Source organism: Telmatherina bonti (genome assembly GCF_933228915.1).
Source record: "Telmatherina bonti genome assembly, chromosome: 11".
Lineage (NCBI taxonomy): Eukaryota > Metazoa > Chordata > Actinopteri > Atheriniformes > Telmatherinidae > Telmatherina > Telmatherina bonti.
In genome coordinates, this window is record NC_136629.1 from 16,256,057 (window position 1) to 16,269,482 (window position 13,426).

Below are 13,426 nucleotides of genomic sequence, written 5' to 3' on the forward strand. Positions count from 1 at the left end.
GTTCATGGGAGAGGGGACAGAAAAAAAGTCACATCATATCACATGAGCGCTGTCATGCAGAAAACAGACAAGAGATGTGTTTCCAATCCTCCACTTACAGAAATGAGCTATTATGCTTCTATGTTTTGGACAAGATAAATGTATCCATTACATGTTTTCTGGTGAAACTGGGTTGCCTAAGGCTGACCTTTTGTCTTGAGCATTGTCCACATGACATGAAAAGAAATGAGACTTCCATAAAATGTGCATCCTCTAACCATGAAAGTTACAATCAAGAAAAGTGAGGAGTCATGAGTCAGATGGAAGTATAAAGTAAATGGTTTGTAAAGTCTTACTAAAGGGTTTGTTGGCTGAACTTGTAAAATCTTCCATATAAATAAGTAGATCTCCACCTTGCTACGTGTCCTTTGTGTGATCACTAGTTACCAAGTCATTAGACAGCAGCAAGACTAAGGACATTGTTACATAGAGAGAGATGTGGCGTGCAGAATTAACATCACGAAGCAACATTACTATGTGAAGAGACATGAATGATGTTGGATATAGGTGTATGGTTATAGGTCAGTATTATTAAAAGGTTTTTTTTTTTGTTTAATTATATTACTGTGTTGTTATAAACAACATATTAATACTCGTATTATATTGACGTTCAACAACAAATTAATGAAGTATTGGAAGTAAAACATGGCTGTAAGGAGCAGTCCCATTCCCAGAATGTTGATATAATTGCCTTCACAAACACGATGTGCGGCAGAATTATCAAACAGATCCAGGGCAGTGGTGGAGTGTGTTGTCACACTCATGTAAGACTCTGTAGCCACAGATGTCCAGGTATCACATGTAATGCCCACCCTCTCTGTTGACTGAAGTTTAATTTGAACATTTTTGGAATGAGCTCTTCAGAGACGCGTTCGTGAGATGTCATAACATAGTGTGGTTCCACTACTTTCATTTGCCGCCTGAAGCCTTTCAAAGACATAGGTGCATATCCTTGCAACTGAAGCCTGCAATCGCCTCAGTTATTTTGAGAGAATGTGCAGAATTGGCTGGTAGTTGTAAAGTTTGCCTGAGTTTCATTTGTTGCAACCCGGTGGACGGCTTAGACATGAGATCTTGGTGATGTCTCAACATGTGGTTCCCCAGGTTTGTCGTATGTCTGCAAAACTTCACCTTTGTTTGGCATCTCTTGCAAATCGCTTTGCTTTTGTCGAGTTTGTCTTTCTGTTTAAAACGTTTCAGGCGTTTTCAAAGCCGGTGCTTGGCTAACAATGCCAGTGTCTGACGCCATGTTCACTGTTTTAAAGTCGTCACATGTAGCGCGCATGTGTAAATTCAATGACGTGGCAAGAAGTTTAAAGTTCACAGGAATTTTTTTTTTTTTTTCTTAAATTATGAAAAAATTAAATTGAAGAAAAAAAAGAAAATGTATCATTTATCTTGTGACTTATGGAGCAATCTATAGGAATTGATGTGAAAATCAATTCAGAATTGCTGAATCGATCTTTTCAACACACCTCTAGACAATGGCTCACATATCGATTTTTTATAAATCCCACCAAGGCCACTTTTACGTTGGCTGCTAAATCTGATCTGTAATGGTAACGCAGCATTTCATCTGATTTTGACGTCATATTTACTTCTGTAAACATTACAAACTGTGTGACATTGTGTGTCACTTCTGGGCCATGCATCATTTCTATGTAGGTGTGATAAATGAGCACACAAAAAAAAAAATAAATTCAGAACAAAGTTTGATGTGGACGTTGAGAAATTTTATTTGAACAAATTTTGTTTCAACCACCTGAGAGCAAAAACATGAAGCTGCTTCATATACTAGCAGTCTTTGGTTGACCAAATCAGAACTTTTACAACGTTCTTCCGCATCTGACTGCAAGACAGTCTACTTCCTGTATTTGATTCACTTGAAGATAACAGAGCTAGGTTTGTAGGCAGACCAGAATCAGCTGTTTTTGTCTGCAATGGAGTTCATTTGCACATTCACATCTCCCCAAATGAATCAAAGATACACACTTCCATTCGCAAGCTTTTAATACACGGCGTGCCTGTTGCATTTTACTTTGAGTCATCGTGTCGGTTTTGTGCCACAGACGTCCAGAAGCTGCACTTTCACAACTTCCAGTTCCACCTTTTGCGTTGCTCAACATTGTGTTATTGATAAACAGTATTTTTTGCGTTTACACTTCAATACCAAATCATTTGCATTGCGATGCAAAACTACTCCCCCCCACCACCAAATAAACCCAACAAAACACCAAACAGCAGTTATTTAGCTGCTTTGTCTGTATTTCAGTATTTCACTGTGACATTCTGTTAAAGAGCTAATTAATTTATCTGAACAGATTTTAACTGATTGTAATGTTTTGTTGGAGAGAACTGGTACCGGAGTTAAGGCCTTTACACACTGGGACTGCGTATAAATGACACAAAATGGCAAATGATTCTGAGGTTTCTCTATGAACCAAGTATGATGTGAAATTGTTAATAAATTACAAAAATCCTAAAAAACTCACAAGGTGGATCCCACATCAAGCCACAACAACAGTGTGCTGATGCTGCAAAAGAAAAGACAAAAAGAGACACTGGGTTCATCCCATCCCAGTTTTCTTTTTTAATTCAGGAGCTGAAGGTGGACTGCGGCCGCTCCAGGAAGGACTTCCGGACGTCCTTGGGACAGTTTAAGGATCTGCTCTAGTCGCTAGCTGCTTGCTTTAAGAAGCAGAGAAAAAATAAAAGATGCTCAGCCACGGTGATACAAAGTTTGAGTGAATGGAGGCGACATGACACCTGCATGGAGGTGGCCTATCAGTCAACATGACCTCTCAGATAGATTTATAATCAACCTGTTAGATGCAAATATTAAGAAAAATCAATCTCAGTTCTAAAAAATAAAACTTGCAAAAAATCGCTGGACAGAATTTCATCACTGATGAGAACGTTCACATCAACTTCACACTGATTCCATAAAATATATTAACATGCAAATTGTTCAGACAAAATATTCGGAGTAGGTTTGTAAAGGCCTTTAGTCTAAGACAACCAGCCTGAAGGTCCTGGACACCAGTCCCCAAGAGAGCACGCTGGTCCCAGAGACTGACTGTTCAGAACCAGTGTGATGTAAGTGAAGGCCTTATCCACACAGAGACAAGTAAACATGCATTTGCTTAAGTTTATTATTATTCTGGTGTTTTAGACTTCGGGGGTGAACCTGACAACACCAACTTTGTACCATTTGATAAATGATGCATGTCTGAAAAACGCCATAATAAAAGAAGTATTCATTCATATTCTGAAAAAAAAAAAAATGAAAAAGCAAGTTTGGCTTTAAAAATAAATAAATAAATAAAATAAAATAAGGAAGAGTTCACCAGGATTGCATAATTTTTGGTGAGAAGCAGCTAGTGAAAGCATAAAGCAAAATAATTAAAGTGTCTAGTGATGCAAGTCAACAGTATTCTCATCTCGATGTGCCTTCGTCACGATGTGGAGTAAAAACCATTCCCAGTTTCTTCCCAGAACTCCTTCCTGATGGGACATGTAAGGGTCACTACACCATTTTGGGTTGCTAAGTTTTAAAAAGAAAAAGACCAGGCTGTAGCCTAGAGCTGGGTGGGGGGGATTTGGGTTAATGCGTGAAGTGGTAAAAATGATTACAGGATGTGCATTTGAGTGTAGGAGCATCTGACGTGGTGAACAAATGAGTAACAGTCCAAAAACAAATGGAGGTTAATAGGGCACCAGGATATGGGTCGAAACACCTGAGTTCTTGTCCCAAAAGCATTTCCATGGTTACCGCAGCACTTAGCATCCACTTCCTGTTTCCTCCTTCTCCTCCTCAGGCAGTGATGCTCGACTTTGAGTGCAGCAGCACGAAGGGGAACGAATGAATAAGTAAAGGCTTTCCCCTCTGCTCCCTCATCATATTCAGCCAAACAGACCTTCCATATGGAATAATTCAATAGGCAGAGCCTGGGGGAGCGACGTGGCAGACAATCGCAGGCGGGAAGCGGCATCAGCAGCAAACAAAGCACAGTGACCCGTAGCCCGTATGCGACTGACATGTAACACCGATGTGACGGCTTGGAGTTGCATCCGATGAGGGCGCGACTGTCCCTTCTTTACGTTACGCTACCGACACCGTAGATATGTCCAGGACTGGCAAAGCAGCGAAGGACAGCTGGCCATGTCAGGGTGTGGATATTAGAGATGTGTGTGGAGATGATGGAAGGACGGTTTTAAATTCACAAAGAGGGAAAGAAAAGTGAAACTGAGAGAAGTGAATTCATCCACTTTGCCTCTCTTCCTCTTTCAGCCGCCGTCTCACTCTCCTTTCTCTGGGGCACCGGGGTCTTTGATCAGACGCTGAAGCTATAAACATTACCAGCTGGCCTTACGCTCCACATGAGGAGGTCAGCCGAGTCTGGGGGCGGACGGATGGGGCCCGCGTTTTTAAGAGCGGTAACTCGACTCTTGGCGACCGGCGGCATCCACAGCAGACATCTGGGAGAACTTCTCCATTTCAGAGACACTCTGATTCAGCTAAAAATAAACCTTCCTCATACACAAACACACATACACACACACACACTAGAATAGACAATAAGGTTGTCTTCCTCTTTCTACAAGCAAGTGGTAACACTTCTGCCATCTGCTTTTCTAGAGGTAAAAGCATAAAGCAGCCACAGGTAGCCCGTCTGGGTGGGCGGAGAACATTTCCATTCACGCTCACCCATTTCATATTCTTCAATGAAAACTACAAGATACCCTTTGGCCCTTTGGAGCCGAGCATTTGTCTTCCAGACAATCTCATGTTTCAGTTACAGTCTGAAATGTGACTTCACAGAGTTAAAACAGTGTCAGAGGAACGTGTTAACCGTGCAACATTTGATATTTGCAGTTTTAGGTTGCGGCAAGGACGAGAGGTTAAAGGTTTTGGGGCAGAGAATGTGCACACGGCTGTTATAAGCTGCTGTAGATCACCTTCAACGATGTGTTCAGGGTGCAGTATGAGGCTGCGGTGAACTATAATCTTGTTTATATTCAAGAAAGTCTCACTGAAAAACACACAATCCTTTCGGTTAAAAACTGCTGAATTCACTTCCTTCCTCAAACACGGTTGGAAGGAAGGATGATTTGTCAAAAAAACTTAAGTTGCGCAATGTTTACATCATGTATTCTCCGTCCTCTGCTAGTGCACTGCTCAGTTCCCCTTTTTCTTTTAGCCGTCAGCTGTCGATCAGCAGGATAAAGTCATAACCAACAGGAATGTGGATCTGGTTTCCTTCATGCATTCTCACAAAACAAACCAGTTAGAAATGAATGGTTAAAAACTTCACGAGATCCCTTTGATCCTGCTTGCCTACACCATGCTTGTCCCTTATTTCTTTGTACAACACAGAGAACCAGGAAATAAGTAAAAACATGTGCAAACATGAACAGAAATAACTGTCGGGAACTGAGTTTGTTCAGATCTAATGAGCTGGAATATTAATATTTAGAGTGAACTCAACAGTCTGAACCTTCTTAGAGAAGCTTTCTTTGTGTTTGTTAAGTGGTTGTCGTCGGGAACAGTTCTCCAGGCTTCTTTAAAAGACTTTCCAAAGTTCTTCTTTTGTTCAGCTCTGTTAAAATGATCGCACACTGCTTCAGTAATGTTGTGATCCAGGCTCTGGGAAGGATTCATTCCTCGTATCATCTGGCATACTTAACCAAGAGCAACATGGACTTAAGGCTAAGATTGGCTTCTTGACAGTCACCCTGCATGGAGACCCCTTCCGATGAGGCTTCAGTGAACCGTAGATGATGTCAGTACTTTGCAGGACACCATCACTTTTAGATACTGTTTGTATTCTGTACGTATTTTTATTTTTTTATTTTTTAAATATCTGACAGTTTTTCAGTCTAAGTTCCTCAAAATCTTTCAGAAAAATGGACACTACAGAAAAATCTTCCCGGTTTTCAACCCAATTCAACAAGATTTTGTTTAAATCTGATTTAGTATCAAATCATTTACAGATATTCATTCTACAAGGACAGTTTTTCTTAAATATTAAAGACATTTCTAGATAAATAATTTCCATAAAAACACTGGGCCCATTACATCACCATCAAAATTACACATCTGGGAGTAATCAGATTACTGTAATAACCTGATCAGACCACCATACTAAAGCAGCACTTCTGAAATACAATATCTAAGAGATTGTTGTCTACTTTTACCAATCCAACATCGGATTCATTTTGGAGTATAAATGTGCATCGTGATGTCACTTCCTGTCAAGTTTCTGACAATTTCTCAGCCTTAAGGGTTGTCGTGGGGGCAACGTCGCTTCTCTCCATTCATCTCCTATGGAAGTTGCGCAATGGGGCGAAAATCCTGCCCTCCTCCAGCCGAGTGACAGGCGACATTCTCCCACGTGAACTTTTGCCCTCATTCACATAGTCGTGCACACGGGGGCACGCCACACAATAGTGTTAAATCCTTTCTGTCGCTGTCGCTTGACTCAACCAATCAGTGAGGCTTTCAGTGACTGACCAAGTGAAACGCAAACCTTTCTGGATCCACCTTGAGGTCTGCCGTCAAATGATGACATTCACCAGGATGTTTCATTGTTTGTAAAATAGGATGAACCCTGGGTGTCTTTTTCTTCTATAAAGCAGCTAACAGCAAGATTTCAGTCAATTCGAGAAAAATCTCCTGCCTCTTCATCCTTCATGTTTTATCTGTCATGTAGGCCTGCTGCAGTGAAGACAAGCGATCAGAGAACGCGATGCGTCACACTGCCGCTGTCACAGCCGTAAGTCACATCCTGTTCGCTGAGTTTCACCTGGATGGCGATGAATTTCGCCTGTTGCTGTTTGTCGTACATTATGGAAGCGACAAGCAGCCTTTGCTAAGATCCCGTTGAGCGTTGGTCAGTCACACGCCAGTAGGGTCTCGTGACAGTTTCTCGTAAACTGGAAACATAAAATAACTTTTTAAAAGAAAGATTCCCGAGTTTTATGACCCAGTATTGGATTAATTCTATTTGAATAGATTCAAATGGAATTAATCGATCTTAACTGAGCTCTATTGCGACTGTGGGATCTTTGCCATTTTTTGTAGAGTCACAGATAGAAACTAGAATAAATAAAGTGTTTTAGTTTGACTGCTACACAGCTTCTTCGATGTTTGTGATCTATAGACGAAACAGTTTAACAGTGATTTAAAGGTGGAGTATGTAAGATTTTCAATATTTTCAATTATTAAAATAAGTACAAACATAATTAGAAAGTTTTTTTTTTTTTTTTTTTTTTTTTTTTAAACTGGTAGGCAAACATTTAAGGGTCTTTGTAATTAATTAAACTTGTAATTTAATAAACGCATCAAATATGGACAGACTGGAACCTACATGTTTAAAAAAAATTATGATTGTAGTTATTTTTTTAGTTAATTTATTTTGAAAATCTTACATACTCCACCTTTAAGCGCTTCTTTCATGCTAAAATGATTCATATCTCAGTGTTAAAATCTACAAGAAATTACAAAATCCTCCTAAATTCATGTACAAAGTCCCGGTCTGAAAACAAGCAGAAAAGCAGCCAACTACTGCTCAAAGTCTCTTTTAAAAGATGCTAATTTGGCTTCTTCGATGCAAAAATATAAAGAAATGAATGAAGGGAAGGTCAAGACTTTTGCATGGTAAATGTAAGAAGCTGTGCATAATTACATTGCGGTACTTTACTCCAATGCTCAGTTCAAATAATTATCAGCATGTTTTATCCAACTACAATTGGAAACCTCAAACTCATTCAGTCTAGCCTCAAATATAACGAGAAACATTCACAATAAAAAGCAGAAAACTGCTGATTTTTGTTTAATAAACGCAAACATTTCACCAGCATGCGTGCAGTTATTTAGCTAATATCGCCAGCTCCTTATCATGGCGCAGACCAAAGTATCATTCAGTTAACAAATAGAAAATCTCACAAAGATGCCCGGCCTGAACTGGTGTCTGTCGTGTGTTTCCTCCATCTGTGTGTACACTGGCTCTTCTGCTGAGAGGAAACATTATCATGTGTGTATAGGATCGTGTATTTTCAGTAGCTTTAACTTCTTTCCCCTCTGAATGACACATTGTTAAGAAAAAGCCAAGGCATTAAGTTGGAAAAATCTGTGACATCACTACTGGACATTGGAGCCCTGTTCTCCACATAATAGAACTATTGAAGCCCCCTTCACTACCATCACTGTCCAGAGTGCACCAGACTCTGGCAGTAAACCCATGTGCGAAAACCATCACCTGTTGCAGCTTAGTGTCTGGCCTCAATATGAAGCCAGTGGGCGTTTCAGAGGCACTGTCTGATAGTTATTGGTCCCAGGAGCACATGGAGGGGAAGACCGAGACAGAGGCAGAGCGCAAGACAGAGGGAGAGTATACGTGACTGTGTGTCCTTGGTGTGTTTGGCTTCCAGCCAGAGGAAAAAATAAACCATACCTGACCAGCTGTGTCATACAGTCCCAATAAGTACTGCTTTCCCCCGACGTTGACGCTCACTGCAAGGAAATGACAAAGAGGAGTTCAGAAGAGGAAGCAATGAGATGGGGTGGGGGGAGATCAGGGACCCCAACCCTCCTGTGCTATGAAGGCAAACAAGTGGTTTTGATTATAGCAACAGATGCAATGCAGTTTGAGTCGTGAGTGTCTGAGTCAGGGAATTCACTAATCTTTGCTTGATCTGACCTCATTTCAGATTCCCATCACGGAAACCAGACCAGCAGCAGTTATGATGTCATTATTAGAAAGTGGGGAAGCCTGAGAGGAAAAGCTGCGCTCCTACCTGCATAATGATCAAAGACTGTGGGCACATACTCCTCGGGAAAGGCGTCGTTGGCATAGCTCATGAGGAGACACGTTTTGCCCACCGCACCGTCTCCCACCACGACGCATTTCAACATGATAGTACCGGTTCCGTTAGCCATGGTCCTGACCTTTCCACCGTCATCATCGGCTCCCCAACGCCCTGTTGTTCCGACCTTCTCCTCCTGCAGCTGCGGCTGGGCGGGGAACCCCGCTCGGCGGGCATCACCAGCCTCTGAGGCGGACTGCGCGACGCACCGAGCCGGTCTGGAGCCACATCTCCCTCCCCTCCTCCTCCCTAACACTCCTAGATCTGGCCGAGAATTTTATTTTCTTTTCTCTTCAGCCTAACAGTATCACGCACTTCTAAGAAGTCTGAATTTGGCTTTTCTTTAACAGCAAGAAACGACCGTGCTGTTCCGCGGCTGCCTGTGCGCGCGGCTGCCTGTGCGCGCGCTGCCCGGTGTGTCCTGCGCCTCTGCTCCCCCCACCCCCCTCCTCGCGCCGGGCTTACTGGACTGCTGGTGGACAAGGTGGGTGCGCTTGCTGGAGAGGCGGAGCTTGGATTTAAAAGTCAGAGGCTCTGGATAAAACAGCGTACACTCCGCCTGCTGGGGATGTGTGGATGTTAGAAATTACATCAGTGGAAATAGTTAAAAAAAAAAAAATAATTTGTAAAAATCAATTCTTATGGGATTTCTGATGTATGTCATTATAAATGAAGCTCAAACTGGAAAACCCATGAGTGTGACTGTAACCCCTTTGCAACGCCTGGTTTTCCTGCCTCTTATGGTGAAATAATATTTCCTGAACAAATGAAGCAGCTTCTATCTTTACAGCAGGTTGTTTGGATTGTCTTGGTCTCAAAAGAAAGTTGACACTTGAGATTACAGTGTCAGAATGAAAACGTGTCACTGTGTCAGAGTAAATTTACCTGGAACACGGTTAAATGTAAAATAATCATAAATAAAATAAAATGAAAACTACATCACATTCTGGGAAAACCAGAGGGCAGGATGACACTTCTAGGAATTACTAAAGATGAGTAAATGTGAACCTGAGCAGTTTTATATACGTTTTAGAAGAGGTGTTACCAAGATGTCTCAGAAACCCACAAGCGGCCATTGATGATAGACACTTTTATCAATGATCAGAGTCTGGAGAATGGAGAGATAGCTCCCAAAATGAACTCAGAAGCACCATGAGGATCCAGAAAGAAGTGAAGCCCAGATAGTATACGATCAGTAGAGGCAGTACCTTCATCTTCACAATAACGACCAAGCAAAGAAATTAGAAGCTTGAAAGTGGACTGTTCAGTTTTAATGGCTTTGTAATATTCCCATATTATCATTTGGGGTTTTAACTGGATTTGTTGGGATGACAGTTCTTCAGCTGAGTTTCTCCACATGATTTTGGTATCTTGTTTGCTAGTACTGGTGATTCCTTGTGTGGGAAAGATGTGTACATCTGTCATGAACAGGTGACTCATGAAGAAGAGGTTCATAGTACCACGTGACGTCTCTATAAATCAAATATACTTTTCGCTCCTACTGACTAATCTAAAATATAATGGGAAAATTCCCACTTGCAGTTTGTTCCGGCCCCAGACTGGGTGCAAGCGGGTGTTCATGTGCATGAAGGATTGATGGGATTTGTGTGATGGGACCACAAGGCTGCAGATGGAGACGCCACAGGAGGAGGTGTGTGTTTGTTAAAGACGGAGGTGAGGTACAGAGATTTGACCTCTGCAGTGCAGTTGGCCAGGTGTGGGCTGTCTCCTTGAATTAGTGCACTCACAGTCATCATAACGAAGTGCGTCTCTTTAACAAACCGGAAAGGAATGAACACGCACGTGTACATGTGGATGCTATTTTCCTGTCTTTCCTAATTATCCTTGTTCTCCGGTTCAAATGCTTTCAAAGATGGAGCAACAGGAGGTCTACTGAACTCCAAAGAGACTGAGGAGGTGAGGAGTTACTGCAGTTTGACACAGTAATACCAGCAACTGACATGTAAGTTTTGCAATAAAACAAGTTTTTTTTTTTTTTGTTTTTTTTTTTTTTTAACTGTTAAATAAGCTAAAATTACTTGATGCACAATCACAATGCTGATATGTTAACCCTCACCGTTTCCTGGTTGGAGCAAAACTCTGTACCCATAGGCTGACAGTCTCTAGGTGGCTGTGAGCCATCCAATCAGCTGCAGGGGGTGTGGCCAAGGATTCTCCCACTATCATCACATTTGAAAGCTTACATGACCAAACAACTACTTCATACATGCAGTACCCCTGACCTGTCTAGGGTGTACCCTGACTATAGGTTGCTGCTTTACTTCCCCCACCTCCTTATTTCTACCTGCAACCCTGGAATCAGTTGGTCAACACGATGGATGTAGTAGTCCAGCCGAAGGGGTCACATCAGAGACCACAATCCCAGTGGGCTCGGGAAGCGAGCAGCAATGAGGAGACAGGAGGTTTGTTTGAGGACAGCGTTGAGCTGAATTAAACTAAAACTGCTGCCTGCTGAGACAAGATTCCCTGCATCAGTGGAGACTTCTTTCCTCTGGTCACTGATGCTTTCAAATGTAAAAGTAGATTTTGTCATAATAACACAAACAGAATCCAAACAGGAACGTCCAGCCAATAAATGTATACTCACCGGCCACTTTATTGGGTTCACCTGTTCAGCTGACTGTTAGTACAAATATCTAATTGGCCAATCACATGGCAGCCTCTAGTCATGTAGACCTGGTGAAGACAACTTGGTGACGCTCAAACTGAGCCTGAGAATAAGGAAGAAAGAGGATTTAAGGGACTTTGAACACAACATGGTTGCTGGTAATAGTTTTTCAGAAACTGCTGATCTTCTGGTATTTTCGCACAAGAGCTGGAAACTGAGGCTACAATTCACATAGATTCACCTAAACTGGAAAACACAAGATGGAAATGCATTCTTTGGTCTGATAAGTCTTCATTTCAGCTCCACATTCAGATGGTAGAATTTGGTGGACACAAAATGAAAACATCCTGCTTATCAACAGTTAAAGTTCCCAGTGACTTAATGGTGTGTGTATGTGTGTTTGTGGGACCCATTAATACTAGTGTGACATTAACCACCACAGCCTACCTGAGTATTGTTGCTGACCATGTCCATCCCTTTATGACCACATTGTAGCATCTTCTGATGGACACTCCCAGTAGGATGATGCACCAAAGCTTAAATCCTCTCCAACTTGTTTCCAGAACATGATAATGAGTTCACCAACACGATGAGTGTTGGAGGTGAGGACCCAAATGCAGAGATGAAAGACTGATATGAAGGATCAAGACTGTTTTAATGTCGACCAGAAAGAACTTAGGGAGCAAACACAATGAACCATCAATCAGAACTGAAACAAAAGGCTACAAATACTGTGAAACCAAACAAGAAACAGGTGCAGTGAATGAAACTAACAAGACCAGGTGAAAGCAATGAACAGGGACAAAAGCTACACAGGAAACATGGAGACTGAACCGGTAAACTACAAAATAAAACAGGAAACCTAAACTAAGAACAACACCTGAAACTTAATATCATGACATCAACTATCCTGCACAATGGCCTCCACAGTCACCAGATCTTTATTTAGTGGAGCATTGCATGTATTTTTCAGAGCAGCATATATGAACCGGGTCAACTACATGATGTAAGAGTGAAATATGATTGGAAAGAATGGGTGGAGTCCCAAACAGGGTTCAGTATTTGCTCCCAATGAACGTCACTTGTTTCAAAGAAGGTAAACATCAGTTTACCTTCTTTGAACCTGTTTTACCTTAACCACTGAAGATCAGAAACATCCCACAAGAATGCAGTCATGGTGATGCTGTGACCCAGCCTGTTATCAAATACACATGAGCATTGTCAACGTTGCTCAAGCTGTTGTGCATCCCCATTTTTTCTGCTTCCAACACTTGAAGCACATTGACTTCACCTGCTAGTGGTCATAACATCAAACAGGGCTACTGAGTTCGGTCCCACGAGGGCCACAGTCCTGCAGATTTTCAATATGTCGCTGTTCTGACACACCTGACTCAGATTAATGAGGTATTGTGCAGATTTTGAGTCAGCTTTCTTAAAGCAGGGATACCCTGAACACTTGCAGGACTGCGGTCCTCGTAGAACCAAACTGAGTAGCCCTGCTCTATAAGAATGAGTTCATGTGTCCCAATCTTTTATCTCACTTATGATGAAGAGAATTCTTCTGCAGGAGGTTTTACAATATTTTCAAGGGCAGATACTGTGTTTCAAGCATATCATTCAGCTCATTAGGTTGCTACTGCATATGTTAGTGCTGACAGGTACCAGCAAAATCTGCCGCCCTTGAATTCGTTAGTGAGCTGCTGAAGTTATTTCCCATGTGCAAGACATTTAATATCAACCATCTATTTCTGTGTGGAGCTTGGCTGAGCGGCGGATGCTTCATTAGAATATCCCAGTCTGTTGTATTCTGCATTACTGCAAGAAAAGATGCACATTCCCAAGAGACATAATTGTGATATTATGTTTGTGTGTATTCTCTATGTATTGGGA

The 13,426-nt window shown here is 41.7% G+C and overlaps 1 protein-coding gene across 1 annotated transcript in view; it reads right to left on the reverse strand.

Annotated features, from left to right (window-relative positions):
* The window catches only part of LOC306762531 (rho-related GTP-binding protein RhoQ), a 30,502-nt gene extending 21,162 nt beyond the window's left edge, over positions 1-9,340 (reverse strand). The window contains exons 1-2 of the mRNA XM_079249047.1: positions 8,839-9,340; positions 8,496-8,554 (exon numbers count right to left, since the gene is read on the reverse strand). Coding sequence (XP_079105173.1) covers positions 8,496-8,554; positions 8,839-8,980 — 201 coding nt within the window. The 5' untranslated portion in view covers positions 8,981-9,340. The remainder of the gene's footprint in view (positions 1-8,495; positions 8,555-8,838) is intronic.
* Between the last annotated feature and the right edge of the window lie 4,086 nt (positions 9,341-13,426).